This window comes from Frieseomelitta varia, unplaced genomic scaffold, assembly GCF_011392965.1.
Source record: "Frieseomelitta varia isolate USP_RPSP 00005682 unplaced genomic scaffold, Fvar_1.2 scaffold_252, whole genome shotgun sequence".
Classification (NCBI taxonomy): domain Eukaryota; kingdom Metazoa; phylum Arthropoda; class Insecta; order Hymenoptera; family Apidae; genus Frieseomelitta; species Frieseomelitta varia.
In genome coordinates, this window is record NW_025109982.1 from 216523 (window position 1) to 238930 (window position 22408).

Here is a 22408-nt window from a genome sequence, read left to right on the forward strand (position 1 = left end):
TTTTTGTTTGTTCCAAAATTGTAATATTTTCTCAGTTTCAAGTATATTAAATTAAAACAAAGTAGACAAAACAAATAACAAATTCATTGCTTCTCAATTATTTTCTATCCAGCGATGTCGTACCGACGAGTTCAAAAAGAAAGCGACGAATGATTGTATAACACGGTTTGGTCACTCGTTATGGTCCGCAATCGGTTGCCAGCTCAACGTGGTTAAACAGCTCCGGACAATTTCAATTAAGAGCCACGAAGTCGTCGACCTTCCGTGGGGTTTTTTTGAAAAAAAAAAAAAAAAAAAAGAAAAGTCGAACCCGAGAATATTTCTTCGGCACACCGGCCGTTTCTTCTCGCTTGCGTCTGCAACTGGATTATTTTTAACCAAAGTCTCCCCGTAGACCGAACAATCTGTTTCGTCGCAGCCGACGGTACTGCAGGAGCCGGCTGCTCCTTCCAATTTTCGAGGCATTGACTTTTTTCCGGAAATAGACTTCCTTTCTCAAAGTCAAACGCCGCGTCAACGTACACCGTAGCACGTGTACCGTATATATCTCTGCGTATATAACACCCCGTACGTGTGTACACGTGGTGATGGTGTATCGAAGTACCAGAGGGCCATACGCTCTTTCACTTATAAATAGACATACGTAGATGGATTAAGCGCACGGAATGCACCGAGGGGCTTTAAAACGCGTGGAAGCGCTGCAAGCGCGTTCTGCACCTCACAAAGAGGCGAAAGCTTCTCAGTTACTACGTGAAACGTTGCGCCGAACGGTTCTGTCGCGAAACGCCCTGCAGAGAAACTGTCCGAATCTCTCGTCGACATGCTGGCTGCGAGACACAGGTGAGACGCGTAGCGGTACGCGATATCGCGAATGCTTTGCAACGCTTTGCTAACTCCCATGCCCCAGTGAAAACTGGAACGGCGCGGCGTGGCGTGGCGTGGCGGCGATGTATCATTGTTTTTCTTTTTTTTTTTTTTTTTTTTTACCCCTGAATACACAGGATCGTGCCACGCGCAGAATCGAATTAAATTGATCTCGCTGAATTTTTTGTTTTTCTTTTTTTTTTTTTTTTTTCTTTTACCCCACTCGCTTTGACTTCCCATTTTGCCAGCTTCCTCTCATTAATCACGACGCGCACTTTTTAATAAATACAACAAACGAACAATGCACGCATGCATTGGGTTCTCCCTCGCGACACGGCATGCTCTCCCTCCCCAGATACCATAGATCCTGTCATGCTGCGGTCGTTCCTGCATCCGGTAACTCACGGGAGATGAGAGGGAGAGAGAGTACTGGTGAGACTAACGTTTCATACGGGATTTAACAGTGTAACGTTACATCGTTGGGTTTGGTCTTTCCTGTGCTCCTCGAGTTCACGAGGCGGGTCTTGGATTTCTCCGCGAAGTTGTTGCGCGAGGGTTTTAAATTCCGGGCAGGTTGAATGCACCCACAGCAGCCAGGAGACACACCTTCCTCCTTACCTTTGGGCTATCGCGGCGAAAACAGTATCCAGCGGGCCTCGTCATTGTCGATGAAACAATACGAGGAGGAAGGAGGCCGTTGATATCGAATTGCTTCATCGGACGGCCGTAGATGAGTCACGTCATTGAAAATACCAAGGCGATGAGGCGATCGAATTGAGGAGCAACTAATTCGAAGTTTCATCAATTATGTTCGAAAGTCTGGTAGGTCGGGAGGAGACGTCAAGTACACGACCGTTTCGCTTTCTTCTCTTTTTATCTCACGCTTGGCGCCGCGATCGTATCTGCGTACCCCGGGGCAACAAAAGTGCAAATTCGAACGAATAACACAGAATAGTCGGGTGGAGACTGGACACGATTGATTGCTTTCGAAATAAATGGGTAGGAAACGTGTTTGAAAATCCGCGAGCGTAGCGGTAGAAAGCTGCAAGGAGCTAAAAGTAAAATTTATCGAGCACGCGTCGCCTTCGAATCTGCTCGTATCTCTGCGATGGTAAAAAAAAAAAAAAAAAAAAAAAAGTCGGAGAATAGCAGTGTCATTTGTTAGGCCGGGCGATACGTGGGCAGTGTACTACGTCACTGACCTGCCGCAAATGGGCGAACGGTGCTCGAAACACGAAATAAATGTTGGACAGGAACCCGCAGCTGCGTCCGCGACCTACGTCGATCTATTTCCATCCGTGAAATCGACGGAAAAGCCGAAGAGGCGTCTAGATTTGCGATCCAATCCGGCGGATGGCCAACCTATTTTTAACGGGGCGTTCATTGTCTCGAATTTGCAATCGCATAGGAAAAGGAAGAGGAATAGAAACTGTGCCAATATACGAATAATAATTCATACGTTTGTAATTGTAATAATTCATACGTTTGTACTGTGTGCTAATCGTTGGACTGTGGATTCTAATGTATTAGATACCTGCAAGTAATGTCGTTTTTTTTTTCTGAAACTAGACAAAATTTTATTTTATTTGAGTGTTGACGTAGTTTCATTCTATGATATGATCATCATCATTGACAATTTTGGTCAAAGGAATAGAAAGTTTGTCCTTTTTTTTTGTAAAATTTTGAAGTAAAATGTTACTTGTTCCTTCTTTTGAAGTAAAATGTTGCTGGTTACTTCTTCGAGTAACCAGTTTTGATATAGCTGCCGCAGTAGGAAATTTTTTTATACCTTTTTACGGTAAATTACTTCTCAGCCTAACTCCTTGAGTTTTTCTTGAGTGATTCTGGCACTATGGGTTCTTGCATTGTCATGTTGGAGAATAATACATTTTTGAAACAAAGCCATGTTTAGTCTAGCTAAGCACAGTAATATTCAACAGTTATGGGGTCAATAGGATTCAAAACCTCGTAGTGAACAATTGAAACGTCAAATCCCACCATACTGACAGTAACACTTTTTTAGGATGAAGACCTAGTTTTGGAGTGAGCCCTTGTGTCAATCATTGTTTTTTCTTATGTGGATTGCTGTATAGAATCCACTTTTCATCTCCACTAACAATTTGTCGAAGAAAAGCATCTTTACCTAACATTTTCTTTGAAACTCATAAAGCATCAAATCTATAATATGGAATTAATTCACAATTTCGTTCAAATGTTTTTCAAAATTTAACAATAAGCAACACTAAATGTCAATGTATTTAACTAGAATACAAGTTATGTCACAATACGTTAAATTATTGTCACTAGATAGCAAACGTTTATTAAATTTAAAGAAGAAAACGACATTGCTCACGGATGGCCCTGACATTTACACGAAATTTGAAAAATTTAATAATACACAGAATATTCGTTATAATATTCGGTGAGCGTGACGGATTTACGTAGAAATCAGTCTACTAATCATTAAACGTTTGCAATGCGAACAATTCCCGCGAGTTGGGTTCGGAGCCGATAAAGATCATCAGAGAGAGGGGTGAATCCTGCTGCGAGCGAGTGGGATCTGCGTACACGGTTTCTCGTTGTTATTGCGCTTGGAATGCCAGATCTATCGGGTCGACGAACTTCGAATAATTCTTGTTTACGGAACACGCCGCGTGACTTTCCCATCGGCGCTGCAAAGCCGCGATGAAAACCCTTTCGCTAACGAGCAAAACTAATTACTCGAATTACAGGTAACATAACGAGTAAACAGTCTTTGCGAGTCGTTCATTTGCAAGCGTAACGCAGCCGTTAATTGTGCCGGTGCGGCTGGCATATTATTCGGTCGACAGGTCCGATAATGCGTACATATTTTAAAGCGATTACGCCCGAGCTATCGAATCGTTCGACGTAACAGGTGCAAATGCGATTAGCGGCCTTACATTGCGTACGCGTTCTAATTAATCCCGGCGATCTCGATCCGTTTGAACCGCGCCGGGATTATTCGTTCCCCCTTTTTTTGCGAGCGTTTCTTGCGTTTCACGTTGCCCTGTCCGTCTCCCCCTGTTTCTATAAATGTCTCCCCCACGACAGGGAGACAGATTGGTCGCATGTGAGTCGCCTTCCTACCGTTTGTGGCAACTATCCACCCCTGAAAACACGTCCGTCTCTGGATGAAAACGTCCGACAGGAAACATTCCCGGGGACGTTCCCGTAACGATCCGACACGACGCGACGTTTAAACAGAACAAGATACGTACGGAATAATGTTAAGGGTGTCGCAGCCCTCTCCTTAATGCGACAAGGTTCGTTGAGTTTCTCGTCGTGCAGATTGCGGACCAAAATCATTTAACGTGACCCTTGAACGAGAAAACGAGCAAACGTGTTTTCATCGATCGCAAGGTTTGTTAAGCGAAATGGTTGGAGTATCATTCGCGAGAAGTGACAATAGTGGAAATCAAGGATGGAATCGAGGAGACAGGTTCGGCTTCCTTTTTATATGCCCAGCGCCGATTTCTTTCCGTACGTTTTATCGTCGAACGGAGCGTGACCGAGGTGATTCCTTTCGGCGGGAATACATTTCAGGGTCCGTGGGATACATGCAGGAAGCGACAGTTGGCGCAAAAGATTTTAGCATATGTCGAAATCCGCCGCGAGTCACATACACGTGCATCGTGACGATATCGTGAACGAATGAATGAATATGCATCCCATTCACAGGAACGTCACGGTGTTTGCTGTATGTGACTGTTTGAGGTGGACTCGCCACGAACTCTGTGCGCGATCTCCGATGACCGCCGATTTAAAACGCCGCGCTGCCGGAAGGGAACGCCTGTGAAAAGTTGCGTGGTTCGTGAACGAACGAAAGACAAGTGCCAGAGCGTATTTCAGCCGGAACGCAGGTATCTTACGCCTGTTTGCACAGAAATTGTAGGCTCTCGGTGTTCGATTCTTCTTTTTTTTTTTTTTTTTTTTGTCGTCGAACCTATCTGGTGCCCGCGAATTATATAAAACAAATTTACCGTGCTCGCACGATCGTCGATAAGGCAATCAAAGACGAACGCGATGTTTGATCAAGTGATTTCAAAAATGGAGAATGGCCTGCAACAATTACGCGCGATCGAAAGGAACGGAAAGGGAAATGCGACGTGCCTCGTCCGACATCCGATACCGTTATGATACTGTTGTCGCGTTATTCAAGACAAGAACAACAACGTTCGGCTGTCAAACTCGATACAATCGAATGGCCGATGACGAACTAAGGGAAGAATACAATCATTTCAAGATATTAAACAATTGCTTTACAATTACACGTACGAGTTTCGCGTGGAAAATTATGATCATTTACATTAATCAAAGTACATCATCCGCGGGGAATTAATTTAAAAGGAACGGGAGTTTCAATGCTCTGTAAAAAAAAAAGAGAGAAATGCGTTTACAGTTGTGCTTCTTCTTTTTTTGGTCTGTAACGGTCTGATTCTCTAGCGTTAATATTAATCAGACGTGTTCATGAACTGGGCATATTCATGCTGGTCACACGCGCGAAACGTTTGAACACACTGTGTGCTTTAAACTGGACGCTTTCCAATGTATGGTCAGTTCCTTGTATCGATCGCTAGGGAATTTCTACTCCTAATTCAATAGTGCATCTCAAACTGTACCGTATTGAAAATTGAAGAGACCATATTTTCCTAATGAGAAATTTCTTTGAGCCATTTGCCAGGATAATTTCGGCAGGCTAATTTATCACAGTAATAATAACTGAACAACGAAACAAATTCTACCTTGCGAAATGCGTTATATTTGGTGTTCTCTGATGGCTTTTGGCTGAAGCAACACGAATCGCTAATTCTACAAGTTACTCAACGATGATTGTACACGCTCGATGCAAAAGTGTATAACAAACGAAATTTCAAACATAACTAAGAACGATTCGAGAGATATAGGAAAGAGATATACAAGGAGAAACGAGTTTGCATCTGTCTGGTGTTTTTTTGAACATCGGTACATCTCTTTTCGATCGGTACGTCGATAGGGATCGTTGAAATTCGAGAGCTTGGGTTGAGTGAAAAATTTGAAATATCAGCTGTCGTCGGATACGCGAAATATTGATGTCACTTTTAAAGCGCTCCTGCTGGTCGAAGGCTCTCGGAAGGCGTGTCTCCGCCGAAGATTGGCAGCTGCGTGGGTTGTTACGGAAGAAATGAGTCGATGAACCGCGAGGACACGGTTCAGAGAAGGATTTTCGTACATGAAAAGTTTTTTTACCAAGTTTTCATTCTTTATACGAACCGACCGAATCTCACATTGGCAGAGTCTCTGTTCGCTTTTAGACGATCAGGGGTTAAAATATTAACAAAAATCTAAACAAAATTCTACCCACGTAGTTTATAATAAATAGTTTATTAATATTTGAGTAATTAGAAGGGAAACTGAATAAGTCCGAATACGGCGATGACAAAGAGATATCAGTTCTCTCTTATTGTTTGTTCTGCACGCTATCACGACTCGCTATTGCCTATACTCTCTCGCTACGACTCACACGCATACACACATACAACCGTATATTGTATGTTGTATATTTTAAGATAGACTAGAACGACTGACTAGACAGACATTCCGAAGTCCGTCAAGTTTTTTTCGCTGCGACAATCGGACACATAGCAGTCGATAGTTGTCTCAGTCTTCGACCGCATAGAAAGAAAAATTCTGAACAATGAGACTTCCGCCCCCACATGTTCTAGGCATTCGGAGCAACGCATTCGAATGCACTCACATCTTTTTCACGCGAAAGAATAGAAAAAGAAGACTGGAGGCGAAATTATGCGCGAACTAGCTGCAGAGGAATCCCAGGGGCGGAATGGTATGGTAACCCAGAGCTAACTAGCGGCCCTTGCCCCTACTTTCCGCATTAGCTAGCCCCTTCACTGCATCGATTTCCGCGCATCTCCCCACTCTCTTAGTCTATTCATTTCCCTACTAAGCAATTGGAGGGAAATGAATCAACCTCGGTTACGTAATCAATGCTTGCTCCAAAGCTATTAAGAGAAGTCAAATCACCGAAGCAAGTGTAAAAAAAGACGCAAGTGGAGAAAAACGAGAAAAGTAGACGTTTGACGATCGAGCTGCTAGGAGGTCTCTGAGCTGCCGCTTTTTTACAAGCTTCTGAAGAATTCTGCGGAGGATACCAGTGTCTGTATGTGAGAATTTCCTACCATTCTACTTCCCGTCATTCTGCCAGCTACACTCTCGCAGAAACGTTTCAGTTTTTCTCCGTTGGTAACGCGAACGGCAAACCTTCCCCGGTTTCATCTTCCCCGGCTCTAAACAAGCTCGATCCGAACGGTTCGTTCGATTTTGTTTCAGCTCGTACGTATTGACTGATCTCTCGTACGATCGGTTTACCACTTCGGAATAACAATTCGATACGGCGACATCGTCTCGGCGACATCGACATAACTTCCGATCGAGCATACGATCCATCGGAAAAAAATCTATTCGTCGAACGATTAGCCCCTTTTACGCCTGTTATGCTCGACGATTCTTTGAAGATAAATATTATTCGTAAACTTCATTGAAAGATCGATAATTTCTCGTATTACGAAAACACAATAAAGTTTCTTGCTAACGAATGAAATCGATGCAAGAATAGGTGGAAAGGAAATATAAAAAGTCCATTCTTCCGGTTATGGTTCCCTTATCTTTCGTATGTACGTTTCATCATCTCGAGTCATTGTGCAAGAGTGGATAATTATCCCGTTAATCCGTATTTGCGCGTGCGTTTGTTGCACTAAAATTAGCTTTCCAATCTAGGTTAGTAACTGCACCTGGCCCACAAGTAACTATCCTTTCTGCCAGTTGCAGTCTATGTCTTGTACCAGCAGCACCGTCTCCGTTCCTCGCGTGCAATTATAATCGTCCTCTATCGTGTGTTTAACGCCAGTGATATTTTACATAAAAGTTGACAGACACAAAATGGATGCGAACCAGAGTGACTCCGGACATCAAGAACAACCCAGGTTAGTTTAAGGGTTACAATCGCGTTATTTATTAACGAGCGATTAGAAATTGTATCTTCTAAATGTGCAATCATGTTATGTTGAAGTTATTATCGACATTGAACGATCGAGTACAACGACAGAGAGATACAATTGTACCTAGATGCGACGTAATCAGCTAAATGATTGCCATTTTGCCATTTTTCAAGAGAACTACTAGGCTGTGACCTATGGTTCCTTGGAAAAGTAGAAAAGTCACTTTCGTGGTGAGTAGAACACGATGCAAACAAAAAAAAAATTTTCACCTTGAAATTCAAGCCGAAGGTCAACTTTGCAGCAGATTCTTCACGCGTTTCTTTTTAAAATCGAAGGTATAGAATTCGTCTACGATAGCCACGGACTGTAAACTTTTCTCTCCACGTACATACGTAACATTGAAAGTGTCAAATATCGATATCCGTGCGAATGCGCACTGACAGTATCTCCCGTTGGCTATGTGCGCGCGCACTAAAATACCCCCTTGTGCCTTAGTACCAGTCCACACCCCCGATGAAAACGATGAGATTATCGATCGTGTTGGTATCCAACTTTTCGCTGACAGTTAACCGTGGAGACAGATTTCTGGGATACGCAAACGCGTTGTCACAGGATGAGACGAGACTGAACTGTGTAATCTGTGATCTGTGATAAAAGAAATTTGCAATAAATCTACGACGATTTTCTTCCCTGTGACAGTGAGTACATAAACGAAAACCACGGCAAGGATACTTGTATTTTCACTTGTGCACGAGACTTTCCGAACGTTCTGCATGAATTGGTATTTTCAACGTGAACTTTACCCTTTGTCTTACACATTATGCACGGTGTTTATTTTTTGAAATTGTGGATGAAATTTGAGAAGCGTAAGTAAAATAATTAACTCCTTGACATACGAATTGAATAAAATTCGATATCACGAAAAAAATGATATTTGTTTTTCATTCTAATATTTGTGCACATTTAACAAAGATCAGTTTTATAATATCTCGCGCTTGTACTGCAAAATGTCATGAGCGCAATACTTATAAAAAAAATTAATAAAAAATGACAAAAGGACAAATTAATAATTCAGTAGTTCTTACGAAACGAATGACGTCTCTCAGACATCATTGTATGTCAAGGGGTTAATGACGTTTGCAAAGAGCCTCGAAACATTTATGTGACTAAAGTATCATAAAAAATGAACTGGTACAGTTTTCGACATTTCGATGATTTATTTGATAATCATGGAAAAATCTTTATGGTCAATCCGACAGTAATTCAAATAAAACGATAATTTCAAATTTTATAAGTTGACAATACTTGCACGAATGACACGCACGAATAATTAATCTTAAAAAAGTTACCTGATTTTAACAAGGTCCAATTAACTATAGTGTCACGCACGTTTGTTTCCTTTTGTTGTACGAGTGATCTTGAATCCATTGTTCGTGCTTTACTTTTACCCTGGAACATTAAATTTAATCACTTGTTTCATGAGCTTGGTCGAGTAGTAAGAAGTTCGTTAGCTGTTAAAAAGTTCTGATACGAAACCAGTTTATAATCAAAGAAATAAAATATGTATCGATACAGTAATGCCTGCTTTTATATGATAGAAATTAACTTTGATAGCAATTGTTCTTGCAATTTTGCAAAGAAACCTCAAAGAGACTGTCGTTCTTAAAAAAGAAATTATTCGTTTGAAAAATTATAATCATCGATCGAAAATTTGGTGTTGTATGTGAAAGTTTATCTCGTTTATGTGTTAAATAACATGTATTATACGGTACAGATTTCTCTTCTGTTCTTCCTTTCTCGTTTGCCAACACGTGTGTGCAAGCTTGCATACTGTGCAACGTGGCAAGTCATTCTGCCACCTATCTGTTAAATCGTGTATAGCATTAGTAATTAAAACTCTCAGGCATGAGAGTTTCTTATTCCTTCATTTATGTGTAATATGTCACTTTCATCCTTCTGCATAACATCTTCGCTTTCTATTATGTATTTTTACATGTAGCTTGACCCCTCAACTCGAACGACCCTTTCTTTCTTTTCTAACGCAAACTTCATCTGAATGTGCAAAGAGCTCGTCTCATGATGCAAAATCCAAATATCGATATACAAGAGGGAAGAAGACTTCGTAACGCGCGTAGAAGACTGTTTGAAGATGACGACGACGATGAGACGGTACGAAATTCTGGAGTCGAAGACAATATTGCGAATTGTATTTTCGAAGAAGCTAGGAAAAATCGGGAAAATGTGCGTAATACATATTACACTTATTCATCTTTATCTCGAGTGATTAACTAAATTGTGTTTAAACTGTATTTTTTTTTTTTTGTCTCGGAGCAGGCTAAACAAAGATGGAATTTTGATTTCGAAAAGGAGCAACCTTTACCCGGTCGTTACGAATGGGTGAAATTAGACGAACATGGAAATGAAGTATATAATCCGCTGGAGACAAAAGATAGAGTAGAAAATTTACAAACGATGCAGGAAGACAATGACGTTACGATGGAAGATCATACAGGTGACTACAAGACAAGTTTGCTCACGCTGGTTTTTATTGCTGGAAAACAAGAAATTTCTTTTCTAGGTGGAACCGGAGAATAAAACCTATGAAAGTGACTAAATTGCAGTCAGTAAAATTGAGATAGAAATTACGATATAATTGGTCAAAAAATATGTATATTGACTTCTAGTCAGAATAGACACGCTCTAGTGTCTACAAGGCTAGTAAACCAAAGTTAATTTTTTTATTTAATTTGTTAAAAATTCTTCATTCGTAATGATATTTGTTATTGTATTAGTTAACCGCGATTATTTAACATTGTTATATACGTAATTAGCGAAGAAATGATATTAGAATGTGAATTTTATACTTTGTATAGATATGCGAAATAATATATTCTATTTATACAAAAGTTTATGATCCTGTGAGTGATTTCCGTATTCTTTCTCTTTCTCCTACGCTTTAATAAAACAAAGCAACTGCAACGTAAGATTCATACAGACGGATTAGAAGCTCTCTGAAGCATATGGTGCACGACTTATGCGTGACCTAAATTCTACGATACGAGAATAAGATGACACATCTGCTGTATACATCTAACAAAGAAACATAAACTATTCGTCTAGCGTAGAATGACGTTTTAAAAGTGCAACAATTACTACACGACGACGACGGTTTCGCTCGATTCCACGAGTATCACGATTTCTTAAAATTAATCTCAAGTTCTCGTGAGAAGGCAGCGTGTGCACCTGGCATCACGGTTTCTTAAGAATCGTTTTTTTTTTTTACTTTGCTCGTGCTATGGAAGCTGGCCACGATGATGGTGGTGTACCCATTGCCAGAAATTGCACTTCCGTTCCGCGAATTCCCACGGAAGTGGGTACAATCGCGACTACGACAAAAGATATTCGCGTATAACCTGCGCACCACCTTCATTGTTCTCTGCAACTATTCAATACTTCTACGCTGAACAATTATGTACCTAAGTATTAACGGCCATCGCTAATGAAGGATCAATGAACTTCACAATTAAACGACGATTTCAATTCTAAATAATCAGTTATGTCATTTTAAAAAAAAAAAAACTATTGTTCTCAACCTCGATCTCGATCCACCACCTTGATCTCGATAAAGACGTGATTTATCACGGCGACATTTGCATTCTATGGCGGTGTACAAACGGCGAGATAACGAATACCGGCGATAAACTTGGATTTGATAGCGAAATTCTTTCACCGATGAAACAGGTGACTCTTTTAATAGCAAGCACGCGATGCAGCCACAGCCACGCGCCTTCCGGTCGTATATTCAAGATGTACAAATACACGACTTCCTCGAGAAGTAATCTGAAGTAGGCCTCACATAGGCTCATCGTTCGAGAGAGACAGACACATATGTAAGAAGAAACGGTATATATATTTATTTTCTTCGCCTACGACAAACCATGAGAGAAGAACACCTGTGCAACGGAATACCTTGCTAAACGGGTACCCCACCTAACCGCAGATGAAAGAGAGACGGGTAGTCTTTGCGAAACGTAAAAAGGATTGTTTTACACGACTCATTCGCTCGTTCTCCCCTCATTGAGATGCATCCGGTGCCACCCTCACCACTTCCTGGATGTTGCGTGGGATTTTCATTTTCAACAACACGCTTCCCAGTCTTCTCATGAGAGAAATACTCTACTCCGTTGCCGAATACATCTTTCGCACTTTTTTATCTTCTGTACCTCTGTATTGTCTATTTTCGTTAAAATAGTTATTCGTACGATGAAGAATATATTTTTACCGAATATAATATTGAATGATAACGATAGGACATTACAAGAGGAAAGATATTCTCGGGTTGGATAAAGGGTGAATTTTCCTCAGTTTCTTAAAATCTTTTATCGACGTAATCGACGTAACGTGGAAATAACAGGCACGAAGTCGTTCTTTGAATTTTGCTAGATTTAAATGTTTAAAAGTTTCCCGCGAGTGTACAGTGGCGCCACTTGGTCAGCCATATTCTACCAGACAGATATACACTAACACTACTCAACGTTGCTTGGCAAAGGGGCTCCCTGATTGGTCGCGATGATCATCCATGTACGGTTCACTCAACGCGAGTTGTTTCATACGCGATAGAAAACTATTTCCCCATTGCCTTTCCCTACGAGATACAAACAGATTCAGATCACGAGAACAGCAATGAGGTAAATTGACAATTATCATCGAAAAGTGTCGCTTCTCGTTTATTTGGTATTATTATCCCTCAGCAGTGTCGCAATAAGCATCTGTCGCTTGTCACATTTATAAAGTAAATGAGTTGAACACGAATTTACTTTTTATATTTACATAATGTTAATAAATCAGTACCCATTTGCGTATAAAAATATAAATATTCACGTTGATCAATGAAATATTTAAATTCATAAGTGTTATTTAAGTGTTTGATTGGTACATATTTAAAGACTCGTTGAGTTAATAAATTTGAACGATTGTAAAAAAAGTAAGATTTACTTGCGACTAATTAACGTATATGCTTACATCTCCCATTTTTCCTTCGTCCAAAAATGTTAATGTCAGATAAGATTTTATTTTTAAGTTTTGGAAAACATGGTGCTCTGGTTCTCACCATGGTGCCTAGGAACAGTAGCTCTTATCATCAGTTGAAATAAAATGACGATGATAATCTGAACAGTATGCAAATAAATTCATCGTATGTAACGTATTGCCATGCAAACATGGAAATCCGCCGAATAAACGTGCGCACGAGTGTCCGTGATAAGATTACAGTCGTTGTTTTGAAAGCTGGACTTGTTTATTTTTCGTTTCTTTGTCAGCATACAATGGGCTTCATTTCTCTTTTCTTTCGGTCAATTGTACATTTTTCACGCGAACGCATGTTATGAATTTATTAAACGCAGATATATCAGAAAATGCACTTTTTTTAAATTCTCAACTTGATTAAAGGTAGCAACTATTCACAAGACGCGGTACTGTACGAAATTCAACGATCGCTTTTCACGATTTCCAATTTTTAAGTTACCGTTTTCTGTTTTGAAGCGAACACAGATTCAATTGTGCGTTAAATGCGATCGCGCGTTTTGGTGAAAATGGGAGTGGTAAAAGAGAGAGGACAGTAACCTGCCTATTACTTTTCGCATCGTATAGACTCCGTGGATGTAATAAGGAAAGGTGTATGATATTTACCATGAAGACTGACATACTGGAACGCATCGGATAGCTACAACTCAGCATTCTGCTGTCGTTTATGTTGCCGTGGAAGAGGCCAATAACTGTATAGGCTTCTTTCTGGTACGTGTCTTCAAAGGCACGAAATGTTGCGCTCAGGTCGAAGCAACCATAGTCTGTAAATGGCGGTTATTTCGTTTCTTCCCTGATGCGTGAAGAGGGAAAAGGGGTGACACCGAATGAGCCGAAGATAGCCGAAAACAGCCGATATATTTAGAGGCTTGGTTACTTGCAACGAGAGGCACACGCTTCAGTCGCTAGAGAGCGCTTTACACGTGTGGAACGTGCTTTCGCGCAACTCCGTGCATTACAGAATACGCACGCACCTTGTCAGCGTCAACATAACTGCGCAATCGTGTACGACCTTCCGCCGAACTTGGAACCACGCGCGTGTCTTGACAGTCGTGTATTTGGCGGGAATTACGGTATATGTTTTCATTTGGAATTTACGTGGTATCGAAGTCGATTCAGTGGCTCCCCACCGTGTCAGCGGACAGCATATTGGTACTTTCGGGCCGTGTGCAATAACGTTTCCCGTAAAAATATTTTCGTGTCGAGCAAGAAGCCCTATGTGATACGTTCGTGTGCCTCGCACTGCGCAGACGTGACAATTGTGAACTCGCAGGATTGACGCACGATCGAACAGTTTTTTAATCTCAACGATAAACGTGGTAATAACCTTCGCGGGAACACGTCGAAACACGCTCGCTGTCTCTTGGAGGCTCACGCGCAAGTGCGTGCGACGTTGCCGGCTTCTCCTCCCCTCGGGCTATATCTGCAAATATGTGAGAAGAGGATGAAAAAACTTGAAAACAAATCCACGTTCGATTGTTGACATCTATTCCGGTTGTTTTGACTGTGGAGTTCCATCTCTGAGACAGTATGAGATAGCCGTTACTGTTTTCCTGTCTTGCCTTTCGCTCTCTCTCGTCGTAGTACGCAATAGCGTATCCACCGTGTTGCCAAACATACTGATTTATTGTACACGCTTCAAATCGCCGATGGTACACGCCGTATTAAAATATAACATCGAATTTGCGGATGCGCTTCGTGGAAAAATCCGCGTCGCCGAGTGTTGGGCGCAATCGTAGAAGAATCAACGATCAGCGTAGTAGCGAGGCGACGCTGGGTACGGCCATTATTCGAAATTCGGTGAGTCGCGCCACACGACAACGTTGCCACGTCTTCATGAACCGCGAGTATTTTCAACGTTCCGTGAACGATTCCTGGAAGAAGATTCATCATCTCCGTGAACGGGACGTGTGTACACACATATGTAACACGTCGAAATCAATACCGGAAAAGACCGATTTTCAACGTAGCGCTGCGCGTTCATTGAATCGGGCCCGTGTTGTTTGAGCTTAGCGGCGGCGGATCGCGAATCGAAAAACAGTAGCGGCGCTGAAAGGAGACAGAGGGAGTGAGAAAGAGGGAGAATAGACTAGAGAGAAAGAGAGAGAGAGGGAAGGAGCGAAGAAAAGAGAGAAAAAGTGTTGTAGTGACTGCGTGAAAAGAAACGGAAGCTGTTTGTCTCGTGAAAAACGCTTGGTTATTGGTAACTGCGAGGGAGAGCGGCGACATTGCCGGCGTGAAAGACTAACGAAATATGAGCGCTCGAGTGTTGAATCCGGTGATGATGACGGAAATGAGCAGGAATTTGGGTGGAGGACGAACGGTGCCGAGCAGAGCAGCCCTTGCCCGTGTTCGAAGGGACTTGTTCGGGCCTGTGGACCACGCTGCGGCTCGCGCGTTAGCCGAACGGGAGTTGCGCGCTCAATCCGTGCTCGATGCCGAGCGATGGGGATTCGACTTTCACTTGGAGGTACCGAAAACGAATTCGAGGTACGAGTGGGAGATGGTTACACCGCAGGACGTGGTGCCTGAGCCCTATGCCCTGCGGGGTATGCCCTACTTGAGGAAACACGCGCCAAGTACGCCTCGGAAACCACGAGATTCCTCGCCCACCACAAAACTCCTCCGTAAGGATCCTCCGTCTCCGAAGGTGACTCCGATCCTGTCGGCGTCGGAACGAACGCCTCCACAGGAGCCGAGAGTACCGCAGATCGGCGAGATCACCACCACCAGCGATCTGTTCGACTTCGACTCGGACAAGAAAATGTACATCGCCGAACCTACTACACCCATTCTATCAACCTCCGCAACGAGGAAACAGTCCTCCATAACCGGTAAGCAATAAACACGCATTATCCGTCTCATTATTTCTATTGCACGAGCTACGGACTAGAATGGTAATGTGCATAAGCACGTGCGCGATACCATTAGAAATAAAACGTTACGCCGTTAATTCGTATTTTCTGCTTTGCAAAAACTCTGTCGCTTATTTCTGAAAGCTTCGTTCGTTGGGAAACTAACTCTTTCTTCTGGGGAATAAATCGTTTATTTTCAACTCGAACGATCATCAATTTCTTGCGTATGAAGTCAGGAAGGTTGAGAAATTAAACGGTGCATTTTCTCTTCTATAATTTTGCCAGTCATGTAACAATAGTTTACAGTTTACGTCATAAATTGTATACTGAACGTGAACAAACAACAATTAAAAGACCTTCGAGATTGTCGTGGCACTTGTTTAGAAACACCGTTCCTCCCGTATCGTTTTGCCACGCGAAAAGTTACGTAATTACATACTCGGGACACAAGGTTTCCTGAATTATTCTGTTTGATTCGGCGCACATTATCGAAGTTAATTGGCTGACATTATTTGTACGGGAAGTAGTTTACCCTAGGTCAATCTAATTCGCCGATTAGCAAGGTCGTCATAATTTACGTAACTGCGTAAGCACCTGATAAAAGGAACGGATTGCGGCCAGTCATTGGTCGGTATGAAGTATAAAACTTTCCTTTCATAAAGAAATTATTTCCATCGATTTTGTTCGATCCGTCGATCGTGAAATCCAACGTAATCACTTATCCGAACGATGAGATTATTCCTACGAATTGAAAGATAGATAAAATCATCGTACTTTCACGGTTAACATAAATATCTGCGAAATGAAATTTGGCGTAAATATTTTTTTCTCCCAGATAATCATCGTTTGATAATTCATCGAATGTGAGCGTAAACAAGAATGACATAACGATAAATACTATTCGTAATTTCTGTAGCAAGTCTAGACAACAAGGCACAAGTGATGCCATCTGGTTGCTCGAGATCGCGTGTTTTCCATTGAGAGAAACAGAGAGAGAGAGAGAGAGAAAGAAAGAGAGAAATTAAATGGACGCTGCGCTTGATTCGTGTGTCTCTGTGCGTCTAGTTCGACATCTCCCGTGGCAGAGGATTTTCCGCGTAACGTTTGTGTGTTGCACACAACACGGCCATTTTGTTTGGACCCGTACCTCACGGTCTAGTTCCCCTTTTTTCGCCTATTTATTATTCAGGCGTGCACACCACCCACGCGACGCGACTATTTCTGGACGTGACTCGTCACATGTCTCGCACGCATGCATCTACACGCGTGTAAACATATTTTGCGCGGCAGCACCGCACGTACTTTTGTTTATACCTCGACGTAACGCTCGCAAGTTTACCATCCGATTGTATTTACTTCGGGAAGCATCTTCAGATATAACACGATGATCGTTGGAATCATCTCGATGAAATTGCTTTTCCGTATCTTGTTTGTGACAACTCTTTTTCTTTCCCCCTCCTCTATTTTTCAAAGTCCAAAGTATACGCTCTCGCATGCAATCGAAACAGACTCGAACGCGAATTGTGAATTGCACCGAATTGCGGATAGTTGAATTTACCTGCGGTACGTTCATTCGACGAATAAAGTATGGTCGCGTGCTGCACGTGACCGTTATTATTAGCCGACGATGATATCGTACGACACGCTGGCCACTCGATTAACCGGATCGATACACCTACAGAGTCGCGTTTTGATCTCTCGATAGGATCTGTTCGGCGATGGGTGAACTCCCTGCCTATTTTTTTTTTTTTTTTTTAAGTGTAGAGGAGCGAAGTACCGTGCGTGTACTACCACCGTTCGTAACGTACCCGAATGTTGGTTCTGGCGTATCGTGGGTACCGATGGGGGCGCAGGAATGATTTTCGTAACGTACATTATTAATGAGCCGCACGCGGTCAGCTGTGCAGTCCATATGGGGCTGGCTGGGAGCACGCACCCCCGTTCTATTCTTTTCCGCACACCCTTCGGTCATCGGCTTTTGTTCGCACGCGCGACCGACCTGCGAACGATACCTCCTGCGCGTTGCGCTCATGGGGGTATCAGCTGTGCTCACACTCGTGCATCTCTGACAAACAACCCTCTGGATGGCACTACGCGCTACGAGGGTCGAACGGTATTTAAAATCAGGATTAGCTGGCGCGACGATTGTGACCCGCATGCGCAGGGTAACTACTCCCGGCCATTTAAATTGCACGCGACGATTTTGCATGGAACTGCTGTTTAAACGGTTACTTGTGCGGCGGAACGCGCGTTTGAGAAAGAGGAAAACACTCGATTAGGAAATATCGGAGCTTCCGAGATGGTCAAGGTTATATAATTTCATTTTTTTTTTATTTTCTAAGTTATTAATTTGTACGTTTTCTCAATTCATAATTCGTAATTCGTGTTGCATGGAGTTCAATAAAGAGGGTTAGCCAGAGAAATCGAACAGATGTGCCAGATTTTCCCGTGGAAATTCGTCGAATGTCGTTTGACAGAGGGGCAAACAGGAATCGGGGGATCTTATGATTCCAACTGAAAGCAACGCATGACTCACGATTAGCAGCCTAGCGACGATTGCGTTTTTCAGCAGGCTCCTTATAAAATGATTCACCAGAAGTTCGCAAACAAAACGCGTAACGGGAGAAACGAAATTGCACGTATCTTCTATTCGAAACTCTTTGCTCGCGTTATCTCTCTTTTTATCCCCGGATTGCGTTGCGCCGTGCCGGCATCATGCTTCAATACTTTAACGAACATTGCGAGGATTTGCATGTATCTTATCAGTCGCCGATACAATTAACAAGCATGCGAGTCGGTGCTTGTGTTTGTAAGGTTATCGCAAATGCGATTTGACGTACGTGCATTGGTCAAGCTAGATCGTGCACGAGGTCAAATTTTATATTGCATGCGATTACAAGCGTCTCGATTTGGACGTGCTCAGCTTTTCGGTCGATTCCTTTATTTCTCCATTCTACACGCTTACTATCGATGCAAAGTTACTCGTGTTTGTTATTGTTCTCATCATTGATCGCGTGTTACACAAGTGTAAGATCAATGTAACTAGAAAATAAATGGCGTTGTACGTGTCGTATAACGTGTCGTGTGGTACGAAGATATACATGTTTGGTTGTTGTGTGTTTTCAGACTTTATGAAGAGTCGTAAACGTAGCCTAAACGGTAGCGCGAAGAGCATGATAGAGCCGCCGGAGAAGATGGCTCGCAACGCGGGTCAGATACGCAGCTAAAAGCCTTCCAGCTTCCTCCTTCAGCCTCGCTGTCTTCTTCCATCTGTTTGGAGCGCGAGTGGAACCGGAAAACATGAAGCATCACTGCCAGGAGGAACGAGAAAGGCAGAAAGCTCTGGCAGGAGGCGCGAGGTCCGTTGGCTGTGCCATTCACGTAGATTTATCCGCCATGCATAACGGTGGGAAAAATAAAAACAAAAAAAAATGGGGTAGTGCCGTTTGTTTCATTGTGTACGCATGTCGTAGACATGCCACGGAAATTTACAAAGTAAATTTACAACAACAACAACAACGACTATGATAATTGGATGAACGGACAGAAGAAGAACGATATTCCATGGTTGTTGCTATCTCCTTTTTTTCTTTTTTCTTCTCTTTTTTTTTATATATATATGTCACTCGTGTTCTTTTGCATTAGGCTCTAAACAAATTAGAGTATATATAACGAGAGAGATGATGAGAGAGAGAGAGAGAGAGAGAGAGAGCGTGTGAGTACATAAGTTTTTCACGAAATTAATTAATGTAATATATTTTCCATTTAATTCTGAAATGAACCGAAGACGAGTGAATAATGGGATACGTACGTACACTTCAATACAAGTGTAAAAAAACAAAATATATATATATATAAATACTTCTTGGACTTAGATGTTAAGAATAGGTATTAAGTGAAAGTGAATTGCGTTTCTACCGCGTGAATATTTTTTTTTTTTTTTTTTCTTTTGGAAATCGGAAACCTTTTTGAATAATACTCCGTGAGTTTTCATCGACTGTTCCATTCGATGGGGATCCACGGATGTTTTTACGAATATTTCGAAACAATAACGAAACTGGATTCATCGGACAGAATTTCGCGATAGTTTCGACAGTATATACTTGAAACGATCGCGAAATTATAAAATGTTGGATTTTTTTTTACGTGTAACGTACAAAAAATAGAAGAAACAACATTCGGACAATGATTTTTACACATTTGAGAATAAAATAGAGAAACGCAATCATGTTTTCGTAGCCGAAAAGAGACCGATTCCCGAGGACGATTAACGGAGAGAAAGATATAATTTAGATTGTAGTTGGTTACCCGCGTTTAAGCATTGATCTCCTGTACGATTTTAAGAAAGTACAGCCGATGCCAAATCATCCCCGCGATATTTTTCTTTCCTTTTGTACCTTCGAGGAAGGTATCTTTGTTATATTTGGCCTCCTCCTCCTCCTCCTTCTCCTCCTCCACCCCTCCCTTTCCCTCTTTCACTTCGTCACCATAAATTCTGCTAAGTGTTAGAGTAAAGCTTCGTGAAGATTGCAATTTTTTTTTTTAAATCATTCTTTCTGTCAAAAAAAAAAGAAAAAAAAATGAGGAGAAAAAGTCATTGAACGAATATTGTATTATCTTCATGCGAGTTTCGTGCAGAACGACATATAAATCAAATTTATAGTTGCTCTGTAAATATAAAATATGCAATCCTCGTTTAGCTTTTTCAAAGAATTTTGTATTTTGTTATCTTCGTTCATCATTTCTGTACAAAATCGTCACGAAGCCGAGTCCTGTTATATTTTTAACGTTTTACGATCAGACTTCAGACATTGGCGACGTAGCCGCGGTCAAAGCCGTTAAAAGTTCTCCGTAGTCTATAAAAAAAAAAACCTACCGCTTTTTGTTTTTCTTTGTACAGATATTAATAGGCTGAACGCGTTTTGCGCAGCGTACACTTAAGAGAACGTTTTATTAGGTTTATTCGGGAATAATTGACGAGTACAAATCGTAGCTTCTGGAGGTCTTTTAAACGGTTCTTGAAAGAATTATGCAGGGATGCAACTTGTATTCGAATCGTTTTACACCGTGTTAACGAGAGCACGAGGTGTTTGACGTACACACTGCTTGACGTACATTTTGGAACGAACCAAAATTTTCCTTTGTTATTTTCTTCATCGCTGATGAATTTACGTAAAACGTACTATTAATGTAAATGTAATTGTATATCTTAAATGGCATATTGATTTTATAATGGTAGCTGTTTATTACAACTTCTTCTTTCTCTCTTCTTCTTTTTTTTTCTTTTTTGTTTGTGATAATTTGGTTAACGCCACCCTGTGAAGTATCCTCCATATACCCTCCCCTCCTCTCTCCCCACTCGGGTACACATTTTTTCCGTTCATTCCTCTCCCACTTTGAGATTATAATTCAAAAATACGACTGGTGGTTACAAGCTATTTTTTTCGTAGTTAGCTCGCGAAGTGCGCGCCATGAGTGGCGGTACTGATTCGTTGTGGAATTCTAATGGTCGTTTTTCATACCGGTTACTCTGTATTCTCGATGTTTCAATGGCGCTTTCATAGCCGCGATACTTGCATTACGAGAGCCTCGCGATAAGAAGTCAAATTGAAGCAGCAGTTTTGTACGGAGCGCGTTTGAATTTTGATTTTCCTCCTCGACGAAACTTTCAGTTCGCTGACTACTCGTACGGGCTCGAGCAAATCTGTGAAATCCTAACGAATTATCGAAACAAAACGATGATTCAACGGCAGACTGTGTACGACGTTTTCGGTCTTGGCACTTTTTCTACTAATATATGACAAAAAAGACGCGTCGAACCGCCGTGGAATCTCGTCAGATCTGAAAGAATCGCACTAGATGGAAGAATGATAGTCTGCCGTCGAGAAAGAAACGAAAAAAAATAGTAAAAGAGAATAATCTTATGCCTATGTAACCCTGTGATGTATTAGTATGATCTCAGTAAACGTAACGTAGCGTGTACTTCTTATTTGTAATAAGCATAAATGTATATGTGCGTTTCAAAACGTGACGCCTCAGTAAAAGAAAAAAAAAAAAAAAAAAAAAAAGAGTATGAAAGGTAACATATGTTTGAGCACGAGTGGCCGATGTTTGTTTATGTGGGTGACTGTTGAAAATGAAAGAAAGACGAGCAAAAAATACCCAGTGTCTCCGCGTAAAAGATTTCTATGCGTAACGACAATATATTATTATATAAACTATAATCGTAACAGAGTCTAAAAAAAACTAACCTACGTAAGTAAATGCCTATGTTTATTAAAAAAAGATTTATCTGAAAGAATTTGTATCTTTTCTTCATGCGCCTAATGTCCAAATCTATGTCACGTGTATGTATGTATACATGTACATCATTCGTGGACAGTTAGCACAATTTTATTTTATTTTATTTTATTTTATTTTATTTCATTTTATTTTATTTTGTTTTGTTTTATTTTATTTTATTTTATTTTATTTTGTTTTATTTTATTTTGTTTTGTTTTATTTTATTTTATTTAAATGCGACGGCAGGAGGAGAAATTGAGATTCAATTATTTGTATTCGAGTACCTGTCTCGTCCCAGATTCCCACGTCAAT

General features: G+C 41.3%; 2 protein-coding genes and 1 long non-coding RNA gene across 11 annotated transcripts in view; 2 read left to right on the forward strand and 1 right to left on the reverse strand.

The window, feature by feature from the left end:
* LOC122528587 overlaps positions 1 to 13769 on the reverse strand; it is a 44303-nt gene extending 30534 nt beyond the window's left edge. The window contains exons 1-2 of the long non-coding RNA XR_006306605.1: positions 13566 to 13769; positions 9227 to 9326 (exon numbers count right to left, since the gene is read on the reverse strand). This is a non-coding gene — a long non-coding RNA (uncharacterized LOC122528587). The remainder of the gene's footprint in view (positions 1 to 9226; positions 9327 to 13565) is intronic.
* On the forward strand, positions 705 to 10778 carry LOC122528583 (cyclin-dependent kinase inhibitor 1B-like). Of its 9 annotated transcripts, none has more exons than XM_043653874.1 (6): positions 7691 to 7862; positions 7949 to 8107; positions 8213 to 8575; positions 9944 to 10118; positions 10212 to 10389; positions 10456 to 10778. In XM_043653874.1, exons 4-6 carry the CDS (start codon positions 9954 to 9956, stop codon positions 10470 to 10472), a joined length of 360 nt encoding a protein of 119 aa, XP_043509809.1. In that variant the 5' UTR covers positions 7691 to 7862; positions 7949 to 8107; positions 8213 to 8575; positions 9944 to 9953; the 3' UTR covers positions 10473 to 10778. The 9 variants fall into 9 exon arrangements, with proteins under 9 accessions (XP_043509807.1, XP_043509814.1, XP_043509806.1 ...); XM_043653873.1 differs by having other exon boundaries at positions 8373 to 8575; XM_043653878.1 differs by lacking the exon at positions 8213 to 8575 and having other exon boundaries at positions 7690 to 7862.
* Positions 13770 to 13867: 98 nt separating the features above from the next.
* On the forward strand, positions 13868 to 22112 carry LOC122528581 (cyclin-dependent kinase inhibitor 1). Its single transcript, XM_043653868.1, has 2 exons — positions 13868 to 15793; positions 18941 to 22112. The coding sequence occupies exons 1-2, from the start codon at positions 15214 to 15216 to the stop codon at positions 19039 to 19041; spliced, it is 681 nt and encodes a 226-aa protein (XP_043509803.1). The 5' UTR covers positions 13868 to 15213; the 3' UTR covers positions 19042 to 22112.
* Positions 22113 to 22408: the final 296 nt, after the last annotated feature.

Coding starts and splice junctions, on each gene's coding strand:
- LOC122528581 (XM_043653868.1), top strand. CDS start 15,214: ATGAGCGCTCGAGTGTTGAATCCGGTGATGATGACGGAAATGAGCAGG. Junction 15,794..18,940: donor GAAACAGTCCTCCATAACCG/GTAAGCAATAAA, acceptor GTGTGTTTTCAG/ACTTTATGAAGAGTCGTAAA.
- LOC122528583 (XM_043653871.1), top strand. CDS start 7,819: ATGGATGCGAACCAGAGTGACTCCGGACATCAAGAACAACCCAG. Junction 7,863..9,943: donor GGACATCAAGAACAACCCAG/GTTAGTTTAAGG, acceptor GAATGTGCAAAG/AGCTCGTCTCATGATGCAAA. Junction 10,119..10,211: donor CTAGGAAAAATCGGGAAAAT/GTGCGTAATACA, acceptor GTCTCGGAGCAG/GCTAAACAAAGATGGAATTT.